The sequence below is a fragment of the Odocoileus virginianus genome, unplaced genomic scaffold (assembly GCF_023699985.2).
Source record: "Odocoileus virginianus isolate 20LAN1187 ecotype Illinois unplaced genomic scaffold, Ovbor_1.2 Unplaced_Scaffold_2, whole genome shotgun sequence".
Taxonomy (NCBI): Eukaryota; Metazoa; Chordata; class Mammalia; order Artiodactyla; family Cervidae; genus Odocoileus; species Odocoileus virginianus.
In genome coordinates, this window is record NW_027224264.1 from 310428 (window position 1) to 338193 (window position 27766).

General features: G+C 35.2%; 2 protein-coding genes and 1 non-coding gene across 7 annotated transcripts in view; 1 reads left to right on the forward strand and 2 right to left on the reverse strand.

The window, feature by feature from the left end:
* Positions 1-27766, forward strand: part of STAG2 (STAG2 cohesin complex component) — a 130445-nt gene that overhangs the window by 35130 nt on the left and 67549 nt on the right. For all 5 annotated transcript variants that reach the window (XM_020894262.2, XM_070462276.1, XM_070462273.1 and 2 more), the window contains 4 exons: positions 14089-14232; positions 17850-17928; positions 21145-21309; positions 26997-27093. In XM_020894262.2, coding sequence (XP_020749921.1) covers positions 14189-14232; positions 17850-17928; positions 21145-21309; positions 26997-27093 — 385 coding nt within the window. In that variant the 5' untranslated portion in view covers positions 14089-14188. The remainder of the gene's footprint in view (positions 1-14088; positions 14233-17849; positions 17929-21144; positions 21310-26996; positions 27094-27766) is intronic.
* LOC110137702 (small ribosomal subunit protein eS7-like) lies at positions 11550-12220 on the reverse strand. Its single transcript, XM_070462277.1, is given in 2 exon segments — positions 11550-11787; positions 11790-12220. Coding segments are annotated over 2 exon segments (585 nt in total). The 5' UTR covers positions 12162-12220; the 3' UTR covers positions 11550-11574.
* On the reverse strand, positions 18911-18983 carry TRNAG-CCC (transfer RNA glycine (anticodon CCC)). Its single transcript has one exon. It is a non-coding gene; the product is annotated as a tRNA-Gly (tRNA).

Here is a 27766-nt window from a genome sequence, read left to right on the forward strand (position 1 = left end):
CGCGTGCATGTTCAGTTGTGTCCAACTCTTTTGTGACCCCATGGACTGTAGCCTACCAGGCTCTTCTGTCCATGAAATTTTCCAGGCAAGAATACTGGAGTGGGTTGCCATTCCTTCTCCAGGGGATCTTCCTGACCCAGGGATCGAACCTCATCTCTTGCATCTCTTGCATTGGCAGGCAGATTCTTTACCACTGTACCACCTGGGAAGCAACATATATTGCAGTTCCACTATTTCTACCCCCAAATCCCTCCAGTACTCCTTGGTGGATACTGGTCTTTCTCCCCAGTCTAAGCCCCTCCACTGATCTATTTTCCATCCATAGATTTTTTTTGTTGTTGTTGCCTTTTCCAGACGGTCTTATAAATGGAATCATATCTAAGTAGCCTGTTGAGTTTGGCTGCTTTCACTTAGAATACATTTGAGTTTCAGTTGACTCAGTTATATCAGAAGTTTGTTCCTTTTTACTACTGAGTAGTAGTCATTCCATTTTGTGGATGTAACCTAATATACTTATCCTACTCACCAGTTGAAGACATTTGGGTTGCTTTCTGCCTTTTGGGGATTACAAATAAAGCTACCTAATTTTATAGTTTAAGGTTTTTACATTTGAGTCTAGGATTCATTTTGAGTTAATTTTTGTATACGTGCAAGTATGGATTAAGGAATTTTTTTGGCATATGGATATGCAGTCGTTTGAAAAGACAGTCTGTCTTTGTTGAAATGCCTTGGTACCTCTTTCAAAAACTGTGTGACCCTAGTGTGTGGCTCTATTTCAGGTCACTATTCTGTTGATCTGTCATAATCACCATCTACAATGTCTTGATTACTGTAGCTTTATGGTAGGCCTTGATATGGTGTGTAGTGTGAGTCTTCCAAATATGTTCTTTTTCAAAATTGCTTTGGCTGTGGTTATTTTTTCACTTTTTCACCTAAGAATCCATTTGTTGATTTTGGAGGAGGGGCAAGCTTTGCTAGGATTTTTTTTTTTTTTTTTGCTAGGATTTTGATTAGACATTTTAAAGTGTTATTTTGGTATAATTAATACTAGATTCATTGGAAGTTGGGAAAATAGGAGAGAGGTCCCATGTATCCTTCATTCATTTTCCACTGGTGAAACATCTTGCATAACTCCAGTACAATAGCAAGACAAAGAAATGGACATTGGTACAATCCACAATTTATTCAGATTTTACAAGTTATATGTGTGCTTTTTTGTAAGATTGTTTTTGTATGTTTATAATTCTATGCAATTTAACACACGTATTTGTTATTCATTGCTCAGTTGTGTCCGACTCTTTGTGAACCCCATGGACTGCAGCATGCCAGGCTTCCCTGTCCTTCACCATCTCCCGGAGCTTGCTCAAACTCATATCCATTGAGTCAGTGATGCCATCCAACCATCTCATCCTCTGTCATCCCCTTCTCCTGCCTTCAATCTTTCCCAGCATCAGGGTCTTTTCCAATGAGTTGACTTTTCACATCAGGTGGCCAAAGTATTGGAACTTCAGCTTCAGCATCAGTCCTTCCAGTGAATAATCAGGGTTGATTTCCTTTAGGATTGACTGGTTTGTGACCACCACCATCAAGATACAGATCTGTTCCATCATCACAAAGATCCCTCATACTACTTACTTTCCTGCTCCCTCACCTCCTAATCCCTGTCAGCACTAATCTGTTCTCTGTAATTTTGTCATTTTTGGAGACTGTTCCGTAAATGGAAATCATGCAATATATGCTGTTGAAATTGACTCCCCCCTCCCCGCACTCAAAATACCTTTGAGATTCATCCAAGTTGTTATTCCTTTCTATTGCTGAGCCATATTTCATGGTTTGAATATACCACAGTTTGTTTAATAACCATTAGTGAATGGATTAAGGATATTTTGGTTTGTATTAGTTTGCTTGGGCTGCTATTACAGAGTACCGCAAACTGCGTGGTTTAAACAACAAATTTATTGTTTCACAGTTCTGGAGGCTAGAATTCCAGGATCAAAGTATCAGTCAAATTGGTTCCTCCTGGAGGCAATGAGAGAGAATACATTCCATACCTCTTCCCTAGCTTCTGGTGGTTTGCTGGAAATCTTTAGGTTTTCTTGGTTTATAGAAGCATCACCCTGATCTCCACCTTCATCTTTCTACGAGGTTTTCACTTCGTATGTCTTCAAGTTTCCCCTTTTTATAAGAATACCAGTCATACTGGATTAGAGCTCAACCTGAGGACCTCATTTTAAATTGATAACTTTTGTAAAGACCAAGTAAGGTCATATTTCAAGGCACTGGGGGTTAGGACTTGAAAATAGGAGTTTGGGGAGGACACAATTCAACCTATAACAGAGTTATTTTCAATTTTTAGCTATTACAAATAAAGCTGTACGTGTTTATTCATGTACATTTGTGTACATGTTTTTGTGTGGACATAGATTTTCATTTCTTGGGATGAATGCTCACGAGTAAGTTTGCTGATTTTTATGGGAAATGCATGTATGGTTTTAATGAAATTTTTTATCGATACAGTTTATATATAACATTGAGTAAGTTGAAGGTATATAGTGTGCCAATTTGATGCATTTTTATATTGCAAATATGATTACCACAGTAGCTTTAGTTAACACTTCAATTCTGTCACATAATTATCATTTCTTTTTTGTGGTGAACTGTTTGGGTTTTAGAAGAAATTGCCAAACTCCTTACCAGAGTAAAGAGGTAGCTGAGACTAGCTTGCATTGTTCAACTGAGTACTTGTAATTTTTTTTAAAGCTAATATTTCTTTGTTTTGCCATAAAGATACAAGCTTTAGTTCCTTTTTACTGTATAAATAGACAAAAAATTGTCAAAATACAGTATTCTAAGTATCAGTTGTGTTTTCTGTTTTTTTGTTTGTTTTCTTCAGATCTGTCTTAATTTATAAAACTACTCTTTGAAAGCTATCAGTTAGGTTGTATAGTATGCTTGTTCAGTAGAAGGGAGTTCTCAAGTGATTGGTAAAATCTTATGAATATTTGATACAAGAGAAACTTGCTTGATAAAAGGATTTAAGTAAGTTTTTATTGTGATTTAAAAAAACATAAAATTTACCATCTTAACCATTTTTAGGTGGACCGTTTAGCAGTGTAAAGTAAATTGACATTACTATGAAACTAATCTCCAGACCTTTTTCATCTTGCAATTCTGAAACTCTATACCCATTAAACAAAACCTCCCTCCTCCCTGCCCCTCCCCAAAGAAAAACCTAGTAACCACCATTCTGCTTTCTGTTTCTGTGAGTTTGATACTTTAGATACCTCATGTAAGTAGGATCATACATATTTGTCTTTTTGTGACTAACTGGCTTTTTTTATTTACAATAATGTCTTGAAGGTTCATCTACATTGTAGCATGTGACAGGACTTCCTTTTTTGTTAAGGATGAATAATATTCCATTGTGTGTGTATGCCATATTTGTTTATTTAGTCAGTTGTTGATGGACATGTGGGCTGCTTCCACTTCTTAGATGTTGTGAATTTCCTGCTGTGAATATGGGTGTGCAAATATCTCTTGGCGACCCAACTTTCAAATATTTGGTATACATGCTTGGAAGTAAGAGATTCGCTGAAGTATATGGCAGTTCTATTTAAAATTTTTTGAGGTACCTCTGTATTTTCCATAGTACTTGCACAATTTTATAATCCTACCAACAGTGCACAAGTGTTCAATTTTTTCCACATGGTTGCAGACACTTACTGTTTTCTTTTTTTTTTTTTTAATTCCAGCCATCCCAGAACATGTGAAGTGGTATTTCACTGTAGTCTTGATTTGGTTTCAATTCAGATCCTTTGTCCATTTTTAAAATTTGTGTTACTTGATTTTTTTGTTGAGTTCCAGAAATTCTTTGTATATTCTGGGTATTGACCTCTTATCAGATATGATTTGCAAATATTTTCTCTCATTCTGTAGGTTACCTTTTCGTTCTGTTGATTGTGTCCTTTTATGTGTAAATGTTTTGATGAAGTCTCATTTGTCTGTTTGTGCTTTTGGTGTCATATTTAAGAAATCATTGCCAAGTCCAGTGTTATGAAGCTTTTCCACTATGTTTTCTTCTAGGAGTTTTATAGTTTTAGGTCTTACATTTAGGTCTTTAATCCATTTTGAATTAATTTTTGTATATGGTGTGAGATATGAATGATCCAACTTCATCCTTTTGCGTGTGGATATCCAGTTTTCACAGCACAGTTTTATGAAGCGAAACCCCATGGAATGGTTGTGGCACCCTTGTCAAAAATCGTTTGAGTGTGTGTTCAAGGGTTTATTTCTGGCCTCTTGCATCCATTTCATTCGTCTGTATATCTGTCTTTATGCCAATATTTCTACCTTTGTGATATGTTTTGAAGTCAGGAAGTGTGTTTCCTTAAGGTTGTTTTCTTTTTCCCTAAACTTTTTGTTTTTTGGAGTCCCTTGACTTTTTCTATTTCTACCCAAAAGGACTTGGGATTTTGATAGGGATTGCTTTGAATCTGTATATTGTTTTGGGTAGTATGGGCATCTTAATATTAAGTCTTCTAATCACTAAACATAGAGTGTCTTTCCATTTTCTTGTGTGACTTAAAGCTTTAATTTCATTCAGCAATGTTTTATAAATTTCAGTGGTAAGTCCCCTTTGTAGTTGGTAGGTTTGTTCCTAAGTCTTCATTTTGGTGCTATTGTAAATGGAATAGTTTTCCTTTTTGGATTGTTAGTTTTTGATGTATAGAAGGACACCTGACTTGTGTGTGTTGGCTTTATGTCCTGCAACTTTGCTGAATTTGTTTATTCTAACAGTTTTTTTGGTGATGGGATGAAATCTTTAGAATTTTCTACATGTGAGACTATTTCATCCATGAATAGATAATTTTGCTTCTTTCTTTCTAATATGGATGGGTTATATTTCTTTTTCTTGCCTAATTGTTTTGGATTGGACTTCAGTACTATGTTGAATAGAAGTGGAGAGAGAGGCCATCATTGCCTTGTTCCTGATCTTACAGGGAAAGCTTTTAGTCTTTTACCATTAGGTATGATACTAGCTGCAGGCTTTTCATCAGTATTCTTTATTATTTTGAGGTTATTGTTACTGTTGTTTAGTTGCTAAGTTGTCTCCGACTCTTTTGTGATGCCGTGAACTGTAGCCCACTGGGCTCCTCTGTCCATAGGATTATGTTGAGGTACCTTTCTTCATTGTCTAGTTTGTTGACTGTTTTTATCATGAAAAGATGTTGAATCTTATCAAATACTTTCTCTATATTAGTTGAGATGATCATGAGGGGTTTTTGCTCTTCATTCTGTTAATATGGTACATTACAGTGATTGATTGTCATGTGCTGAACCAGCCTCGCTTTCTGGGAATAAATCCTACTGTGGTCATGGTGTCTATTACTTTTAATGTGCTATTGAATTTGGCTTGCTAATATTTTGTTGATAATTTTTGTGTTGGTGTTCATCAGGGATATTAGTCTGTCATTTTTTGTAGCATCTTTATTTGGCTTAGATTTAATTTTTAAAAAGTAATTTGCATGTTTTAATCTTCATTTAGGAAAGCTTAAGTTTATAAAGAATTAAAATAACTTTGGAGTACAATGTATGTGTGACTCTCCCACCATTGTCATTGTGTAGAATTAGCAACCTTTTAGATTTGAAATGGGAAGTACCTATACTATGTTTATAAACTTTAGTGTGAAAACATTTGATTTCTGAACTTTAATATGAATATAATTCAAGCCTATGAATTATATGCTCTCGATATTAGTAGGGAAGGTTAGTGGTTTATATCAAGTGGATGCTAATGTTAGATATTTTAATAAAGTGTTACCTAATGAGAAGTGTAAGGGACAAGAAATATTAAATATGTAGCATATATATAATGTTTGTGATCATAAAAAATGAACCAAAAATATTGTGCTTGGTAGTAGTAACTGCAATTCTAACTTTTAAGATTAAATTTCCTACTGTTCTCTATAAAGTGATTTATTTTACACTGTTTTCTTTAACTGAACTGTATCTCAGTTACAATTGTATCTCTATTTCATGTGGATTATTAATAAATGCTCAAGATTTCATTTAGATATGTTAGTGCCTTGAATAAATGTGAAAGTTTTTGATGTAACTAGAGAGCATATGAAATAAAAATGTGAATTTCCCTCAAAATCTGGGTGGGATTATCTTGTCTTCATCTGCTTTGTTTTGACATCTGCTATTGCTTGAGATATGTCAGTGAGCCAGTAGTACCCTCTATGAAGTGGGTTTGCTGGTAATACTCCATGGTGTTTATATCATGCTGTATGCCATTTACAAGTGTTAACACATGAAATTAGCTGGTTGCTGTAAATTTGATTTTCAGATCTAGACATTCGTTTATACCAGCTAATTTTGTTTCACCTCTGAAATGTTGAAAGCCACTCCACCCTCTAGTAATTGCTGTTGTGTACTCATGATGACTTAACATACAGAAAGTTATGTCAGTGGGGCACATATTTTAAATTAGTACAGAAGACATAAATGCTGGTATTAATATTCAAGTATAAGTGCGATGAAGAGTGAACATTGACAATACTTTAAAAAGTGATTCATGGTCTAGCTGTTGACCTTGCAGACTGAGGTATGATTTTTAAGGTGACAGTATTTGATAAAATAAATATTTACCTGTTTTGATATCTATTTTGTGATAGGGCCAGATACTGTCTAGTCAACTGCAGCTGGTTAGGCAAACTGGGGAATTAGCAGTCTTGGAGTTAAGAGAGCTGATCTGTGTCCACTGTATCAGGTATGATATGGTATCTGGTGTCTAGCAACAATCATTGCAAGGATGGAGACAGATGAGAGGAGGACAGTATTGTGGCATTTAGATTAGGGCAAGCAGAGAGACACACACAGACTTTTTTAGGTTGGTTCGGGGCAGGATTCCAGTTCCTGGGATGGAGCTGGTAGATACAGGAAGAACAAGGCAGAGTACTGATCCGTGGATGACTCGGGCACAGGGTACGACTGAGTACAGAGTGATGGAGTAGTGGGTCTGCAGGAATAAGGTAGAAGCCTTTTCTCATCCCCCTCCCCCACCCCCACCATGGTAGCACTCATTTATTGTGAAGTTAACCATTGTGTGCTAAATTTCTACAGAAATCAGAACTGATGGTCAAGAACTGGGGCAAGCTGAATAGACTGGGCCAGGTGATCCTAATTGTGGTTAGGATTTGAGTCACATTTGCAAAGTATTGGGGAATGTGGGTAGACAAGGAAATAAGATTGCTGAGCATCTACTATCATACATTTAAAAATAGGAGGGGAACAGGTGGATGTTTCCAGTTCTGTCTGGCTTAGTTTCTGGCAGTGTATAGTGATGCCAGATCTGTGTAGACTGTGCCCCAGCTTGCTCCTGCCCCTCTTCCTGAAAGTAAAAGTTGCTTTTGAAGTATTGTGGCGTTAGATGTGTTCACTTTGTCCACTTAGTTATTTTAGAAAGTTTTTTTTTTTTTTACTTTTGGTCTTCCCTTCCTTCTATATATTACTTTTTAAGTTCGTAAGAGGAGATATATGATCTTTCCTATAGTTAGGAAATGTAGACAAGATTATTAATTCTCTTATGTATTTTGATTTCTTCTAGTCATACCTTCTCCAGGTTACCTGTTCCTACTCTGAAACAGGTGCTACCATTAGAAATTCTTTAGGACTCCTTTGCAGTTTGTGGAAAGGAAAATATATTTGTAAATGATAATATGTGGTAGGTGTAATATGAGTATGCTATCAAGAAACATTTAGGTTAAACTTGTGTTGCTGGTCTGAGGATACATGATCATGGCTTCACTGTCATTCTTTTCACTCTGAAGTTCACTCAGAAGGCTGTTAGCAGCAAGTGTGGCTCTGATGGTTAGAAGTCCCCTGCAATGCAGGAGGTGCTGGTTCGATTGCTGAGTGGGAAGCTCCTCTGGAGAAGGGAATGGCCACCTACTCCAGTGTTCTTGCCTGGCAGTTCCTTGGACATAGGAGCCTGGTGGGCTCCAGTCCATGGGGTCACAGAGTCAGACACGGCTGAGAATGCATACATTTGTATGTCGGGAGATAAACAGAGGGAAGAAAAACATCTTTTTGAGTAAGGAGAAATCTTTTTTAAAGGTTACTAATCATCCAAGGGGCAATAGTAGATTTTGTCTTTTGAAGGCAGGTATTTATGTCTAATTTAATTTTTTTGGTGAGCTTTTCATTTCTTGCCCTATGTATTTAATGTTGCCATGTATCATTTGACATGAGGAATGATAGTGACTTTCCTGTTTTGATTAAATATACTACTCCAGGAACTAGTCTCCAGCCTTTCACAATCTCATTCCAAAAGACAGACTTCTTTCTGCTATCTCCCAAGAAAAGTAGATAAGCCAATAAAAGGAATATACCTTTGGGTTTTGTCAGGAATTCATATAAAAGTTTCTGTTCTCTGCTAATCTTGAATAGGTGAACATAATAAAGATAATTTTATTTTAGAAGTCAGGATTTCTTATAGATGCTTAACTTTATAACATTATGTACCTGAAATATGAATAAATCAGGTTTTAGCAGCAGAGATAGTTTTGTAGTTCCTCAGATAGTTCAGATATTAAGAGAAGACATTGATAAATAAATTTCCACCCTCATAGTTTACTTTTTTTCTTACTAATAATAACATCATAATTAAAAATTTTAAATTATTCACATTTTCACCACTCTGATACATCAGCTCTTTTCCTTTATGTTGTTATTTGGTTAATATTGTATCCTAATACAAGACTTTTAAGTTGTCAAACTTTACCCATGTTGCTGCACAGTCATAAAAGTACTTTCAGTGTATAAATATTAATTACATTTTTGTAGTATAAGTTAGTTCATGGCTGGACATTTAGGTAGTCCCTATCTTTAAGTGTTTGTATTATAATGATGGTGGCATTTCAGAAGGTATATACATTTTCAAGATGTGATCCTTACAGGTAGAAGATCGTAATAACCCCTTTTGGGCAAGTATTATGGGGGTAATGTGTATACGGTATATGTGCTGAATTTGCTAGCTTTTAGCAGTTATTTCTGCATTTTCAGGGAGAGAATTAACACACCAGCTACTTTCAGTGCTCTTCCCACTCCCCAGTAATATGTGGATTTTGAGGGACCTTGTTAGTGATGACTTTGTTTTGTAGCTTTTATTTTCTATCTTGAGACCCCTTGGGATTGAACCATTCTTTTATAAAAAGAAATCTTATTTAAGATTTTTAAACAATATCAGAGAAAAGCAGATATTGTGTGTGTGTGTGTGTGTGTGTGTGTGTATTTTTTTACTTTTTCAGGAATGGGTGGGTAGTTTTAATCATTTAAGTCATTATTTGGAGTTTGGAGTTAAGGATGCAAGCATGGGCTTCCCTGGTGGCTCAGACGGTAAAGTGTCTGCCTGCAATGTGGGAGACCCAGGTTCGATCCCTGGGTCGGGAAGATCCCCTGGAGAAGGAAATGGCAACCCACTCCAGTACTCTTGCCTGGAAAATTCCATGGACTGAGGAGCCTGGTAGGCTACAGTCCATGGGGTCGCAAAGAGTCGGACACGACTGAGCGACTTCACTCACTCACTCAAGGATGCAAGCATACTTATATATTTAATATATATTTGTGTCTATGTGCTAGAGTAGTAGTTATCCAACAGGTTTTTAGAAGTGGCAGAAGAAAGTTTTCGTTATTAAATTAACCTAAACGTATTTAATATTGATAACTTGAAAAGTATAGTGATCAAATTTCAGCTTTTAGATCTCTGTTTATATCAAAAGCAGTACTACTGAGAGCGTTTACTTGAATTTAATGTATAGAATAAATATTATATATATAATCACCCATTACTTTTTCACCTAGTAATTATATGTGAATATACTCAGTAAATCTTTAATGGCAGTGTATTATGCACTTGAGCCTAAGGAAGTGGTTTTACTTTAAAGTATATTATTCAGCCTATCAACAAATGTGTTTGCTTAGGTTTCAGTAAGAAGCAGCAGAATCTAGTTGTTATTGGTTGTATTTTTTTCCCAAAAGGAAAATAGTGATTGAGAGTTAAAGCAAATTTCATTTCTATGATTTATCCTCCAAAGCTGTTAGAATGTTAACTCTCTTATAGTAGCTACAGAGAATTGGTACAAATACTAAAAATCTCAAGAGTTTTTTCTTTGACATTAGGTGAGAGCTCCACCTTGTGATCTTTGAGCATATTTCTTAAAAATTAATAACCTACATACAGTAGGCCTGAAATGTTGTGGTGAGTTTGACTATTAAACTTGCACTTTTATTTGAGCTTTATGTATTCTTGCAATTTCTGGATTCCCAATTTAGGTCAAATGGCATTAAGTACATTTAAAGACTGTGAATTTTTTAATGAAAATCTTTGAGGGAGGCAAATTGTACTTATATATAGCAATACACATTTTAAATAAAAAGGGAAAAATTCTAAGTTCTTCCTGCAGATAAAGTTTATATTTTTGAAAGAAAAGTAAAAGCTCAGGATACATGGAGTTTAATATTATGTTTAATAGTAAGTGGCAGTAGAGGTAGGTGTTTTCTCTTAGAGATAAATATATTTTCACATTTATTGTTACAGGTAGTGCTATAAGGGCAAGGATCATTGATCCCCCCTGTTCATCACTGTGCGCCTAGTGATCACCACTACATTTGACACATGGTAGATACTTTTCCTTGGATGGATGGATTTTTTTAATATTTAGAAACTTTAAAAAGCAGGTGTTTCACTGGGGTAGAGAGTTGGCTAGTTAATGGTTTTTTCTAAACCTATAAGACCCTGGGAAAATGCTTCTTTTTAAAATACAGATACTTTGTCTAGGAGATTTACATCTTTATAAATTCTGTTTTTCTTTTGTGTTTGCTTTGGTTTCTAATTACCAAATATGTGTCAGTATCGCCCTACTTTGAGCAAAATAATTTGACCTGGCAAGACTTCTTATACACTAGAAACTAATTTTATGTTATTTAGAGGAATATAGTATATCATACAATACCTATTTTATTTAGTGAAGTGAAAGTGTCAGTCGCTAAGCTGTGGTCTGACTCTTTGCGATCCCATGTACAGTAGCCCGCCAAGGCTCCTCTGTCCATGGGATTTGCCAGGCAAGAATACTGGAGTGGGTAGCCATTCTCTTCTCCAGGGGATCTTCCTGACCCAGGGATGGAACCTGGGTCTCCTGCATTGCAGGCAGATTCTTTGCCGTCTGAGCCACCAGGGAAGCCCGTTTTATTTAGTGCTGTCTGCTTTTCAGAGCTGATTCATTCTTTATGTCCCTTGGGAGCATACATTTATGAACTGTCTTTAAAGTCTGCTTAAAAACTGTGTATTAATATTTAGGGAATGCACGAAGTTTGGTTTTATAAAGCGCTCAGACGAAGGGGTGGGAGCAGCTAGGGAGACAGACACAGCAAGTCTTTATTTCCATTTTGCCATCTAGATGATGTGTTGATTAGAACTGATTAACTCTATACCTCTCCAACTTACTAAATAAAAATCAAAATAGTTTTACTTTTTTTGTGTGTGTGAATATAATATTTTATTTAGTCATTTGTTTACAACTGAAACTCTGGGAATTCAAAATTAACGTCCTTGCCCGTGAGCTTCTTATAGACACCAGAAAATGTTTCAACCTTGTGCTCCACGTTGTTCTGCTGAGCCTTGTCCAAGTGGACCTTTATGAGTCGGCTGCCGTCCAGCTTCACGCGGATCCTCTTGCCCACGATCTCACTGGGGAAAACCAAGTCCTCCAGGATGGCGTCGTGCACGGGGCGGTCAGAGTGCGGCTCCTGGGACGTTTCTGCTTATTTTTCGTACGGCTTTTTCGAGTTGGCTTAGGCAGAATTCTCCTCTGGGCAATGAAGACGACGTGCTTCCCGCTGAACTTCTTCTCCAGCTCGCGCACCAGGCGCACCTGGATTTTCTGGAAAGACTTCAGCTGCGGGACGGGGACGAAGATGATGATAGCTTTCCGGCCACCGCCAACTTCGATCTCCTTGGCGGCCGTGATGTTCAGCTCCCGCAGCTGCGCCTTGAGGTCCGAGTTCATCTCCAGCTCCAGCAGGGCCTGGGAGATGCCCGACTCGAACTCGTCCGGCTTCTCGCCGTTGGGCTTGACGATCTTGGCGCTGGAGCTGAACATGGCCGGGACCTTGCAGAGGCGGCCAAAGGTTCTTGCCGCTGCCGACTCGAGCAGGCCTAGGAAGACAGTTTTCCTTTTTAAAAATAGTTTTCTTTCTAAAATAAGTTGGGGGCTGCCCTGGTGGCTCAGTCAGTGGTAAAGAATCCACCTACTATTGCAGGAGACATGGGTTCGATCCTTGATCTGGGAAGATCCCATATGACACAGAGCAACTAAGCCCATCTGCCACAATTACTGAGCCTGCTCTCTAGAGCCCGCTTGCTGCAAATACTGAAGTCCACCTGCCTAGAGCCGGTGCTCTGTAACAAGAGAAGCTACTGCAGTGAGAAGCTCCTGCACTGCAACTAGAGAAGAAAGCCATGCATCAGTGAAGACCCAGCACAGCTCAAAATAAATAAATAAGTAATAATATAGGTTGGGATTTTTAGGAGGCTGGAGTGTATCCTATATGTGATGACAAGTCTCAACTCTGATATACTACTTATATAGTTCCTTAGGTTACAATAAAAAATAAAACCAGATTAACAATTAGTGGTCTTGAAGGTAACAATCTTGGGATCATCATTTAGTGTGAGAAGACCATTCTACCAGTCATACCTAATAAAGATTTTACAATATGAGTATTCTTCAGAGAAAAAGAAAACTCAAAGTGGTGGTATAGACAACCCTTGATTAGGGTCTGTTTTGTGTATTATTGATCCTTGTTTCTCCTCTTCATTATTCTGCTGTTCATAGTAGCTTAATTAGAGTGAGCAAGGAAATGCAGTGTTTTGAATGTTGTTATATCAATTACATATTAGTAGCCATTTATGATGTGTTTTAGAGATTTAAAATTAATGGAAAAATTGATCAGTTTCCATTTAGAAGATCATTCATGAGAAGGACTTCTCATCACTATGTGGTATTTGAAGATTTATTAATTAATTGGATATGTTTAGTCTTTGAGTGGCCACCAAGTATGATTCGCTTGGAAATAAAAGCATAAAGTTTTAAAACAAAAGTTATACATAAGATTAAGAGCTTCAGACCCAGCCTATTTTCTCTGTTATAGGCTTGTCATTTGCTTTTTTAGACTACCCTCCTATTAAGGAATTGCATCTTCCTATGGCCAGGCTTAGTTTGGTCACAAATGCATTCATCTGTTGTTCATATGACATTACTGGTGTTAAGTTCCTTGAAGGAATAGATCAATCTGGGCTAACATTTTTTCCGTTTTCCTGTTAAATGCAGGTGGTATTATCATGAAGCAGTTAGTTATTAAAAAAACAGGCTTTGGATTGCTGTTTTTCTGCGATAGAATAATGTTTTTAAAATGTTTCAAAATTATATCTTAGATTTTTAAAATTAGCTCCTTTTAACTATACATCATAAGCAAAAGCTAGAGAATTCTTAGGCATTTTGTATTATGGTTTAAACTTCTCAGAAGGATTTTACAATGAGTAAAAGTCACATTCTGTATCTAGTTAGGGCATCTATCTTTTTTTTTTTTTTTTTAGTTCTACCACTTTATTGCTACCAACCCATCTCCCTCCACCCTCGTGCACACATGCTCAGTCATGTAATCCCATGGACTTCAGCCCTCCAGGCTCCTCTGTCCATGGAAGAATACTGGAGTGGGTTGCCATTTCCTTCTTCAGGCTTCTATCTTTTTAAAGCCATGCTAGAGAATTATAACAAATTCTAAAAAATAATTGTAATAGAAGCTTTTTTCTTTGTATTTGTTGTTACTTTTGTGGGGCTGCAACAGTTGTAACAAATCCATATCTAGAAAAAGCAGTCAAATGCAAAGGATAGAAATCCTTATTTACTAAAACACTTTAGCAGACACTTGGAAATTTAGTTTTTGGGTAGATACCCTTCCCAACATTTTTGGTGTGTTTATAATAAATATGGCATTTCTTCTCCCCACCCCCTATCATTTTTAAAGGAATTGTCTGCCTTAGAAGAAAGAAGCAAACCATCATTTTACCCACATAAATATATGAATACATTTCTGACATTGGGGCGTTACAGAAGATGATAAAGAAATGATAGCAGCTCCAGAAATACCAACTGATTTTAATCTACTTCAGTAAGTATATTATGATAATTTCTAAATACTTGTTTTTTTCCACAAAATGGGAACTGTATTAACTTCAGTTAAAGTTACTTCTGCTTGAGAAGATACAGTGTTTCAGTATAAGATAGCATGCATACTTTGAAATAGTTTATACCAATGCTTACTGGGCTCTGTAATAGTAATTCCATGCCTTTTTTTGTAGTGTGCTTATTTTGTAATTTAGATACTGGAAAATTTATTATTTTTGCTGTTCAGTTCTTCGAGTCCATACTTGGTTTTACAATAACAACTGTTTTGAAGGGAGTGTCATGAAATTCTTAAAATGTTACGTGTCCTCATTAGTAAGGAATATATACCATGCAATAGTATTTAGAATGTAATGTCAGATTGTCAGATTTCTTTTTAAGATCAAGTGACAGACTGAAACAGATGTAGGAGGTTAGGCCATGCTCTCCTTTTTTTCCCCAGAAACAAATTACATGCTCATTGGTTCATAAAGTGATTTCAACATAGGTATTTTCTTTACCTTTGTCTTAAAAGCTACCTATATGCCTTCTTCAACTTTTATTCTCATTACACTATTTAGTGTTTCATGTAGGAAAGAATTTGAGCTACTATTTGCAGTAGTGATTTTCATTCTAAGCTCCAGTTTCATGAGATGCCTAAGTGAAGAGTGAACCTTTAAACTGCTTGTGGACCCTATTAACTTTACACACACATATACCACACTATGTTTGTTATTAGGATCTTTATAATACTTGATTTTAAAACAGATCCTGGTTGCTAAAAATTTTGAAAACGACAGATATCCTCTTACATAATGGTGGCTGGTGGCTGGTGTCTGCTTTTGATATTTTATAGATTTTTATTTTAAAAATAATGTTATCATTTTCAGACTATTGAGTCTACCAGGATATTACCAGTATTTCAAAGCATGTTTTTTAATATGATTTTAGTCCCAGTTTGTATTGACTCTTCTTAGTTTCTTGAGGAAAGCTTCTTACTTTTCTTTTAGTTTCTTTGAGGGATGATACAGGATAATCTTAAAAAAATTAATTTTTGGTTTGACTATTATAGTATTATGAAGTTTCTCAAATACGTTAATACAGTAGAGATAATTTTAAAAGTTTTTGTTATAGAGTATTGACTATTAGAATATCTCAAGTAATTAGGACCTGAAATGGGATAATCAGTTCAGTTCAGTTGCTCAGTCGTGTCTGAGTCTTTGCAACCCCATAGACTACAGCACGCCAGGCTTCCCTGTCATTCACCAACTCCCAGAGCTTGCTCAAACTCATGTCCATCGAGTTGGTGATGCCATCCAACCATCTCATCCTCTGTCGCCCCCTTCTTCCTGCCTTCAATCTTGCCCAGCATCAGAGTCTTTTCCAGTGAGTCAGTTTTTCACATCAGGTGGAAATAGGATAATAGATAAGAGGAAATTGCTGTTGTGAAGGTAAACTAGGCAGTATTTGATTGGGTGTGTGAGGTTGGGGCAGGGTAAAGAGAAATGAGTGGAAGAGCCATTCCTGTGACAGATGACTAATTGAAGTTTCAGGCCACTAAAAGGTTAACCCAGTGTACTCTGTGAACACATTAGCATGTTGTAATTTCACCTAGGATAGATTTTTGTTGTTGGTTTGATCTTAAAAACAAAGGGAAGCCAGAGAGAAAGACTCAGAAGAATTATTTCTTCTCTGGTTTAGGATTTTTTTAGGCTGTCACCTGATTACTCCAGTTTTCTTCAGAAGGTTTTCCAGTTAGTAATTAAACCTGTAGTGGCTCATTCTTTTAGTTGGGATAGCCTGGAGATGAGAATTAAGAGTGTGATTGAGCCATTGATTACTCTTCGGTCATTGGAATATTGGCAAAGACTAGTGATTGCTGACTTGGGGCATTTGCTGAGCTTTTTAAGGGAGCTAGTGTCCCACAGATGTCTTGGGGAAGAAAAAAGTATTACTTACACACCAAGATGTTTAAAAACATTAAATTTTTTTTTTGTAAAGCTATTTAGGCATGTGGGAAGATTATTGATGACAATAGTCTTAACATGTAAGAGGTGTGAGTTTCAGGGTTAATATTAAGTAGTCATTCTGGTTTTAGTGCATTAACTATGGGAAATGGTGTTTATTACAGGCTGTTTTCCTCGCAGCATTGTAGGACATAGTTAGGATTGCCAGTATCTTCAATACATTGCTTACATAACTTTGTAGGTAAGTGCTATAAATAGTAATTTTTTACCCCTGCTAGCATCTTAGCCATTATTTTACATTTATAAAAAGTATTCCTAACTCATAGCCTCTGGACAACTGGTTATTATAGCAATAAAAGTGGAAATAGAAGAAGTTTAGAGAAGACAAGCCTTTCACTTGGATTCTATTTATTTTAAAAACAAAATGGATAATGGTTTTACACATTTAAAATGGTACAACTTTTATCTTTTATGTTTTTTTCAATTCTGAAAGCCTTTGTGAGTGACCCAAATACCAAGTATGCCTTGCTTTAAGCATTTAAGGGTGGGTATGTTACTACTATTTAGATAGATGGACCCAGTTTTACATATATAGGAAGCATCACCCATGTATATTTAAATTGATTTACTTCCATTATCCCTTGGGCTTCCCTTGTAGCTCAGTCGGTAAAGAGTCTGCCTGCAGTGCAGGAGACCTGGGTTCGATCCCTGGGTCAGGAAGATCCCCTGGAGAAGGAAGTGGCAACCCACTCCAGTATTCTTGCCTGGAGAATCCCAAGGACAGAGGAGCCTGGCAGGCTACAGTCTATGGGGTCGCAAGAGTGACACAACTGAGCCAAGCACATACGCACACTTCCATTACACCCTAGAAAATACAGATTATACACAACACCCCTTCTACTCCAAAATGAGGGGCAAAATGAGAACTGTAAATTGGCGTCTTAGAGATTAAAGAGACTTCAGAGATTTCCTTTTTTCATGCATAAATATTATTTGTAGATGTGAAGATTGAGAGGTCGTCAGTTGTTCAGGGTCACACAGTTTCCTAGTACTGTATTAACTAGAAACAGTTCTCGACTAGCTCACTACCTTTTTACTTTATAAAAGATTCTGATCAGTTAGCATACTTCACTACTCCTTTTCAAATGATTTAGTTTGTAAAAATGTTTATGTATAATCTTTCAGAAATACATGTTACACTTAGATTTATAAATATTTTGGGATGATGTAGGAAAGGTCATAAGAGCCTTAATGTTGCTAAAATTACCTAGTAAAAATTATCTCATATGTAGTGCTAAAATACAATTTGACCTGAGTACCATGATCTCTGAATCAAAAATGAAACCAGCCATTCTAATAGAACAGCACAGTTCCTAGAGTTAAAGTTTGAGAGCCTCTGTTTTCGTTTTTATACTCTGGTTAAAAGTTAACAAGATAAATGTTTAGACATTTGTGTTTTAGATTAATGTTTTTGTGATATATAATTTTATGTTTGGTAATACGCTATGATATGATACTTTGGAAAAGCATCTTAATTACATTTAATGCTAATGTAGTTTTGTAATGAGTTAGCCTTTTAGAAAATATGGCAAAATTTAGAAACTGCATTTACATTTCTAAGACAGCTTTTAAATAATTGCTTATCTTTTTGTCGTAGGGAGTCAGAAACACACTTTTCTTCTGACACAGATTTTGAAGACATTGAAGGAAAAAACCAAAAGCAAGGCAAAGGAAAAGTATGTACAGAATATGTGTCTTTAATTTGGTTCTTAAGATCATAATTACACATATGAATATATGTATGTGTGTGTATATATATACTATATATATGTATATATATATAGTATTTTTAGTTATGTCTTAGATGTTGTTTTCTTGTAAAAATGCTTTTTTCTACTGATAAGTATGGTAAACCTTTGAACACATGTGGTTTCTTTGACTTCTAGATCAAAATACCTTTTGATTCTCTACTTCTACTACTATAAAGTTGGAATTACTAAGTCATTATTTCCAGTAGTTTATAAAGCATTGTATGCCAAGCAAAATACGATATTCTATTGGTTTTATTTTTATTGACACGAGTAGTCCAATATAAAGCAAATTGGTAAATTTCTTTTTCTAAAGCACCCTAAAAATGTAACCTACGAGGTTTACTATTGACAATGACTCTTTATGAATAATGTGAAAAATGAAAATGAACAAAGTGAAGTTCTGAGTCAATAGAATGCAAGTTTAGAGTATGAGTGGATAGCCTGAGAGACGTGGATAACTTAGTGAATGGTTAAATTATTTTGGAAAGTACCTTCGACTCTGTGCATGTATAAATACGTTGTGCAAGAGATGACTCTTTTTGTTCAGGATTTTCTTTGCCAAAATGAATTTTGGATTTATATTTTCTCATGACACATTTACTTAAAAATGTCTAAATAATGCTGACATGTATGATGAACAGCATAAAAATTTCTCATTTTAAATATGTAAACATTTTGATGAACATACACACATATATAAACATGCACGTAGAATTTTACTTAAATGGAATCAAACTATGGAAACTGTTTCATTTGCTTTTAAAACTTAATGGTATGTTGTCAGAAGCTTTCCGATCAGTGAATTTTTCCTCTCTGTAATTTTTGATGGTGTCATAGTATCACATTTTTGAAAAAAAATTTATTTATTTGACTGCACAGGGTCTTAGTTGTGGCATGTGGGATCTAGTTCCCTGACCAGGGATCAAACCTGGGTCCCCTGCATTGGGAGCACAGAGTCCCAACCACTGGACCACCAGGGAAGTCCCATAGTATCATATTTTATATATGGAACATAATTTATTTAACTAGTCCTTGGAATATCTTTTTAGAGTGCACATAATCCTTGTGTTTCATGTTTCCTATGCACTCTTAGTTTCTTAAAAAGTAGTAGTATGAGAGAGAGCATGTGAATGAATACACATGTTTACTCATGACTATCCAAATACAGCCATAATTCTAGTGGGTAGTTTACAGTTAATCATTAGAAAGTCATTTTTTATTGGTTCTGCAGCCATCTTTCAAAACTGAAATTCTGCTTTTGGCTTTGATTTAATTTGCAAATTGGGATAAGACTTATAGTGGCATCTGAATAGAGTAGCCACTGCTCTTGGTTATTAGGGGGTCAGATCAAAGATTTATTGTAACAGTAATCATATTTTGACCCTATACTATGTATGTTCGATGCACTGTGCTAATAATTTTACCTGTTATCTAACATTTGAACAACCCCATAGATTAGAGAACTTCTTTATTTTTATAGACAGTAAACTGAGGTCTAGAGAAGCTTAATGGTTGAGGAATTGAGCCCACATTTGTTAAAAGATGGTACTCTTAATTCACTATAGTATATACTACCTCATAGTCTTTTCTTAATAGGTTTCTCCCCCTACAAGATTAGCTTACTTCTTGTACTTCCCAATATTGTCTGCTTTTGCACATTGTTTTTTGTAGCACAGCATATCCATTGAACCATTTTAATTGTACTAGTTTTTCATACCAACAGGGAATATTGAGGCATGTGATAGATAAATTGCAAATATATAGCTCTATGTTAATTAACATGAACATTTTATACTTTTCTAGTGTATACTTTGTAGTTGAGCTTTTCTTTTACCATTATCTCTGAAATTTTTTTTTTTTTTTTGCTGGGGAAGCCTTTCTTTCTTCAATTAGGACTTAGTGACTTAGGTTCACAAAGACTGAATATCATTAACAAAATAAGGTAAATTAACAAGTAGTAGCTCTCATTGGTTAGGAAGGGATGTGAAGTAGTTCTTAAGAGTAGGGTGGTTTTAGGTTTTTGAAGGAGAAAGAACCCTTTATAGAACAAAGTGTGGAAACATACAGTCAGTGGAAGTGAATTGGTAGACCTGGCTGTAGACCAGTGATTTGCAAACTATGGCCTGTTTTTGTACTACCCGTGAAGAATGGTTTTTACATTTTTTAAGGATAGTAAAGGTAAAGAATATGTGACAGAGACAGTATGTGGCCTGCAGAGCCTTAAAAGTATTTACTGTCTGATGCTTTTACAGAAAGTTTGCTGACTGTTGCTCTAGATCACAGAAATGTGTAGATCTAGAAGAAACCCTCAATCATCTGTTCTAATCTGTAAAGATTTTAATACAGCTCTGGCATTTTAGAAATGAGAACTCTTGAGTTGGGGAGTGACTTTTTAAAAATAATGTATAAATGCTATTGGAGGTGTTCTATATCTGAGGCATGTGGGCAACCATTTCACTGATTATGAAGTCTCCACACCCAGCATTGACAACTTTCTTATCAAGGGGCTTCACTTCCACAGTATTTGTTAATTGAATTTTCATGATAAATAAGTGTTGAAGGGAGGGCCCAGAACAAGAATGAGATTGATATACCCATTCATACTGCTTAGAATTGTCACTTGAGTGCAGTGATTTATAAGACTAATGATAGACATCAAGTTACAATGTTGAACTAATTACAAGTTAATTATTTTACAGAGTTTTGTTATTGCTGCTGCCCACTACAGTCTGTACCCTAAAGCAACAATCCTATGAAGTAGGCACTTTTATCATTTTTTACTTTTATTCTCATTTTGCAAATTAGAAAATCTCTCTGAAGCACAGTGTGGTTAAGTAACGTGCCAAAGATCCCTCAGCTAACAGGAGTAGAAATTTGGGACCCAGTAGTCTGTTAAATCTACAGAGACTGTGCTCCAAATTGCAGTGTTACATGGGGGTATATGGCAGTATAAGTGAAAAAAATCTGTACAACAAAGAGGCTGTCATAACCATATAATTTCACTATGACCTGTGTATGGCACTCTGCTTTAGGTCAGGTTTGAGTATTTTATAATTATGCACCCTATCAGCTGCTTCTATAGCTTTATTTTGAACTCTTAAGGATAAGGATATAACTTAATCAATTTGTATCTTTATGCAGACTTGTAAAAAAGGCAAAAAAGGCCCAGGAGAGAAGGGCAAAGGTGGCAATGGAGGAGGAAAACCTCCTTCTGGTCCAAACCGAATGAATGGTCATCATCAACAGAATGGAGTGGAAAACATGATGTTGTTTGAAGTTGTTAAAATGGGCAAGAGCGCTATGCAGGTAATGTTTATTGTGTTCTTCCCAGTTCATTTGTACATTGTGAACTTTATCGAGTTATATAAAATATATTCCTGACTTTTCTAATATGTAAAAAAATTTTTCACACTGCTGCTGCTGCTAAGTTGCTTCAGTTGTGTCTGACTGTGCGACCCCATAGACAGCAGCCCACCAGGCTCCGCCGGCCCTGGGATTCTCCAGGCAAGAACACTGGAGTGGGGTGCCATTGCTTTCTCCATGTAAAAACATTTTTTCACACTACTTACTATAAAAAAGCAACAAACTAGTCAGGAAACTAGGAATCTGTCAGTTCAGGCATAAGACCTTTAAGCTGTGTCTTGAGTCATTTTCTTCTGTATTATTTTTTTTAATGGCATCTCACAAAAAATTATTTGGTCAAAAAATATACTGCTATAAACCTGACTGTGATGTTTCAATTTCCTCTGAATTTATATAGTGGCTGTTAAAACATGAAATTCTTTACACATACAGAATTCTTGGTTGAGTGACCTAATGTAATCACTATCCACTTGAGTGAATTATTTTGATCACTGTTGTCTATTCCAGATTTTATTACTTGTGCTGTTTCTTAGCACAGAAGTACAAAGTTAGAGTCACCCATGTCAAATTATCCTAATTTTGTTTCTTCATAATTTAATGACAACTGAAACTTTTTGGCTTTATACCCATATGGTTTTTAAAAATAGAATCAACACTATACTCAATATACATGTTTAATGAAATTATTATAAAATATTAATTGAAACTAATAAATAAAATTTTTTTACATGTAAGGGATTGTTAGTTTTCGAACCATCACCGATTGTATAGTGCAGTGTAGTTTCTTGAATTTGAATTAACTCATTTATTCATATATGGTTAGCTTTCATATAGTTGTAATTAGGATGTGGATTTTATTTCTTGTTTAATATTTTAAATTATTGTTTTGTGTACACTTTAAAAAAATAATGTCTTATATTACTGTGCTATGGTTTATTTAGTCATTCCCTGATTTCAAAAATCATCCTCCTCTCTCTCGTTCCCATTTTGGATTAATTTTATTGAAGAGATAAATTATCTCTGTCATATTGTATACCATTTTGTTACTTTCCTTTTTATATTTATATTATACTTTTTGTCTGTAATATTTTGTTCTAAGTGGTTAAATGCATTAATCTTTTTTCCCAATATTTTTTCATTTTTGTTACCATCAGAAATCTCAACTTATATCTGCACTCATTAGGCTATTCTATTTTTGTCTAGTTTGTAAGTGGGTTTTTTTTAATTAACTTTCTGGCACATCATAAATTTTTAATTGTTGATTGTACCTTTATGCCATTTGTCTTCTAAATGTGCTTTCTGCCTTAAAAGCAGTATATCCACAGTATCCATTGATTTCCCTGAATCATCTCTCCACCTCTAGTTTGTTTTGTGTACTCCCACTTGTGTTATCTTTCTAACACCAGATTTGATCAAGAAAGTCTCCTGTTTACAAACTTCTAAGAGTTCTTCCTTATCTAAAAGTTCAACCCTGATTTCCTTATGGCATACTTGCTGTTCTCTAGCCACCATATGTTGTCTGCCCCAGACCTTTCTTTTTGTTTTTTTTTCACTGCCTGAAATAGTCTTATTTTTCTCCCTTCCATATCACACAGGATTGACTAATTCAGATATCACTCTTTTAGCGGGGAACATTCGTGGATTCTGTCTCCTTCTCCCCTTGAATGTATTTCTTACTCTTCTCTTTTCAGTATATTACAGTTATGCACATGTCCGAATTTGCTTCTAGATTGTTAATGCCTGGATCGGGGACTGTGTATTATTCATTTTTTTGTATCCCCAGGATATCCCTATTTCGGTAATTATAAGTGAGAGTGAATAAGTACAGGACTCACTGTCAGTTTTAAAATAGTTCTTTAAAAAGAAGAAATCATGCTTGTGCCCCTAGTTCTATTAGATAATAGATATTGAATTTTATTGAATGAGTTTTTAGTATACAATTTGATAGTTAAATTTTTAAATAAATTTCATTGTGATAGCTTGTATTGTTTCCTATTTGTATTTTATTTGTATTTATTGCAGTGGCCTTACATAAATTCTAGTATAAATTCTACTTTGAGCTTCATGAATAACTTCTTGATGAGACGTGGTGATAATTTTGTAAGATTTCATTAAATATTTTTGTATCCTTACTGATGAGAATAGCCATTGTTCTAGTTATCAGTTGCTGCATAACAAACACCCCAAACTAAGTGATGTAAAAGAACAACCATTTTTTTATATTATGCTTAGTGATTCTGTGGATCTTGAATTCATACAGAGGTAAGTAGGGTTGTCTCTTCTATGCATCAATCCATGATGCCTGGGGTCTTAGGTGAGATAGCTTTAATGCCTGTAGGTGACAAAAGCAGGGACTGTGATCATCTGGAGACTTCTTTATTCATGTTTGGTGCCTAGTCAGGAGTGACTGGAAGGCTGGGCTCACCTAGAACTGTTTCCTTAAGTACCTACACATGGTCCTTCCATGTGACTTTGGCTTCTTACTTCACTGTAAGAAGTAGCTTCTGGGTTAGAGAGACTGTACTGAGAGGAAGTGTCTAGTTCTATAGGGCTGCGAGAACCCAGTGCAGAAGTTGAAGAGCCGTCTATGACCTAATCCTGGAAGCATCATTTTTACCGCACTCTGTTCTAGAGAAGGGGACATAGACTTCACTTCTTTTTGAGGAGCAATGTCAAACAACTTGGGGCCATGTTTTTAAACTTCCATAGTCACATAATATATTCTCTTGATATTTATTGCTTGTATCATATTTCAGAATCATCTTGAAAATGTTTCTTTCATAAATTGAGTTGGTTGACATACACAAGCTGCTGTAAAGTATAGAAAAAGACGAAAATCTAGAAATTAAGCATTTTTTAAGAAAATGTCCAGCCAGTCTTCATAAGCCAGATAATTCTTAAATAATATTTCCTTTTTCTTTTTTTTTTTTTTCCCTTTTTCTTTTTTTGTACATCAAGTTGTATGTATTTTATTCATTCAGTTTATACTCAGATTCCATATATATTTAACTTAAAACATTTTCCTTCCTGAGTTTTTAATTTTATATTAGCTGTTTTTTATCACCCTAATTTTAAAATTTTGTTTATTTAAAAATTGTTTTTATCTGTCTTGTGGTTTCCTCTTCTGTCCACAAAGGAATATAGTACTGATTTTATTTATTTTCTGAGCTGTGCAGCATGTGGAGTCTTAGTTCCCCAACCAAGAGTCAAACCTGCTCCTACTGCAGTTGAAGTGCAGAGTCTTAACCACTGGACTGTCAGGGAGGTCTCAGTACTACTACTATCTTTTAGTTCTCTTCCTTGTTTGTTTTTTTTTTTTTTTTAAATTCTGTATTGAGATTTACTTCAGAAACCATGAAATTCACTCTTATAAAGTGTATATTGAATGGTTTTTAGTACATTCACAAGAGTTGTGCAGCCATCACCACAATCTGATTTTAGAATTTTTTCCATCCCCAGAAAAAAAACCTCATGCCATTAGCAGTCACTTTTTCCTCACCTGACTGCAAGTCTAGGCAACCATGAATCTACTTTCTATAAATTTGCCTATTCTGGATATTTCATATAAATGAAGTCATACAAATAATGATTGGTTTTTTGTGGCTTCTTGGGTTTAGCATAATGTTTTTAAGGTTCATCCATGGTGTGGCATGTGTTATAACTTCATTATTTTTTATTGCCAAATAATATTATATTACATTGTATGGATAGACCATATTTTATCTGTTCACCTCTTGATGTACCTGTACTTTGTTTTTACCTTTTGACTTTTTTGAATAATGCTGTTATATGATTATTACTGAATAAGGTTTTGTTTGGATGTTTGTTTTTTTTTCCATTTATTTTTATTAGTTGGAGGCTAATTACTTTACAACATTGCAGTGGTTTTTGTCATACATTGAAATGAATTAGCCATGGATTTACATGTATTCCCCATCCCGGTCCCCCCTCCCACCTCCCTCTCCACCCGATCCCTCTGGGTCTTCCCAGTGCACCAGGCCCGAGCACTTGTCTCATGCATCCAACCTGGGCTGGTGATCTTATTTCTCTTGGGTAATATACCTAGAAGTTGAGTTGCAAGGTCGTTTAACTCTAACCTTTTGAGGAGCTGCCGAACTGTTGTTTTCAATGTGACAGCACCATTTTACATTTTTACTAGCAGTGGTTTAGCATTCCGTTTCTCCAAATTCTTGCTAGCGTTTGTTATTGTCTATACTTTTTTATTATAGCCATCTTAGTGGGAGTGAAGTGGTATCTTCTTGTGGTTTTGATTTCTGTTTCCTTTGTGGCCAATTGCATTGATCATCTTTGCATGTGCTATATAGGCCATTTGTGTATCTTTTATATAGCACTTATTCCATCCTTTGCCTGTATTTTTAATTGGATTACTTGGCTTTTAAAATTACAGAATTACAGTTCTTTATCTTTCTGGGCACAAATTCCGTATCAGATACATGATTTGCAAATATTTTCCCCCATTCTGTGGTTTATCTTTTCACTTTCTTAATGGATTCCTTTCAAGAGCAAAGTTTTAATTTTGGATAAGTCAAACTTATTCTTTCTTTCGTCTTGTGCCTTTGGTCTAATATTTAAGAAGGGTTTGCCTAACATGGTTATGAAATTTTTCTTCTGTGCTTTATAGTTTTAGCTCTTACATTTAAGTCTTTGACCCATTTTCAGTAAAAGTATTGTGTATGATGTAAGATAGGGTCCAACTTCATTGTTTTGCTTACAGATGTCCAGTTGTCCCAGCACCATTTGTTGAAAAGACTAGTTTTTCTATGTTGAATTGGGTTAACATCCTTGTCAAAAATCAAATGACTATCAGTCTAAGGATTTATTTCTGGACTTTAAATTTTATTTCAGTAATGTTCGTAACTGTCCTTATGCCAGTAGCTTTGTAGTAGGTTTTAAAATCATGAAGTGTGAGTCCTCTGACATTGTTCTCTTTTCAAGACTATTTTGACTATTCTGTATACCTTGCATCACCCTAAGGATATTAGGATCAACTTTCCAATTTCTCCTAAGAAGTTAGCTGGCATTTGATAGGGGTGGCATTGAGTCTGTAAATCAGTTTGGAGGGTACTGTCATCTAACAACATTAGGTCTCCAGATTCATGAACTATCTTTCTTTTGATGCTTATTTAGCCTTCAATTTCCGTTTTTTCTTAATATGAGATTATTAGCACTCAAGAAAAAGTTATTTTATTTGCATTTCCTCATTGACCCAGGCACTTACTTCTTTTTAAAAATTTTGTAAGGTTTTCATTCCACCGGCATTGTAAATATTTAGATACTACTTAGTACAATATTTTTGTCAGCTATTTTAATATTTTCTAAGATGTCTATAATATCACTAATAAATTTCAGTTTATAGAGTTGGGTCCTATAGTTTTCAGATTCCTTTTAATTCAAAAGTTAAGGAAGATGGATCATCATTATGTATAATCAGGTGATGGATTTACTGAATTTGATTTCATTTTATTGTTAAAATGTAAATTTTGGTATACAAATATGTATTTATTGAAGTAATGTGATGCCACTTAATGTTGGATCTTAATGACTTTGATCTGAATTAAATCTTAGAATGTTAGAAAAAGCTAATGTTTTTTCTCCCCTTCTTGCTGTAGTCGGTGGTAGATGACTGGATAGAGTCATACAAGCATGACCGAGATATAGCACTTCTTGACCTCATCAACTTTTTTATTCAGTGTTCAGGCTGTAAAGGTAAGATATATTTAGTTTGGAATCAGAATGTTCTCAAATGTTATCTTTTTTGTTTCATCTGAAGATTATTAATACTTTGTATGGAAAATACTGCCAAGATACTGAGTTATTTGCATTATAACTATACAAAATATGTAAAGAAAAAAGAGTAAAGAACAAAGAGAGGAAGTCTGTTGAGACTGTTGTATTCTATGTGAAAGTTAATGAAGAACTTGGCAATTTATAATGTTATGTTACTTTTATTAGATATATTTCCCACTTTCAGCATCTGATTTTAGGAACAAAGAAATGGATTAAGAAGGGAGGAAGAAGATAATGAAGAGATACAGGTTCAAGTGGCAGGGAATTATAAAGTGTAGGGAGTTAAAAAGTGCCATGAATAACAGTAAGAAAGTAAGTAAGTAGGTAAGTAAGTAACTAAGTAAGTTAAGTAAGGTATTGGTGAAATTTCCAGATTCTTTCCCCTAAAAGAGAAACTCTGGAGTGGGGTCTTGGTTAAAGTGTTTATACTTTATTTAAAAAGATTTTGAATTAAAAGTATGGAAAATATAAAATATAGAAATGTCTTTCCTGAGACAAAAACTTATAGTGCACACATTTGGCCAGAGGGACAAAACTGTGTAAGTTGGAGAGTCATATACCCTGATCTGAATCAGTAAATGAAGTCGTCAAG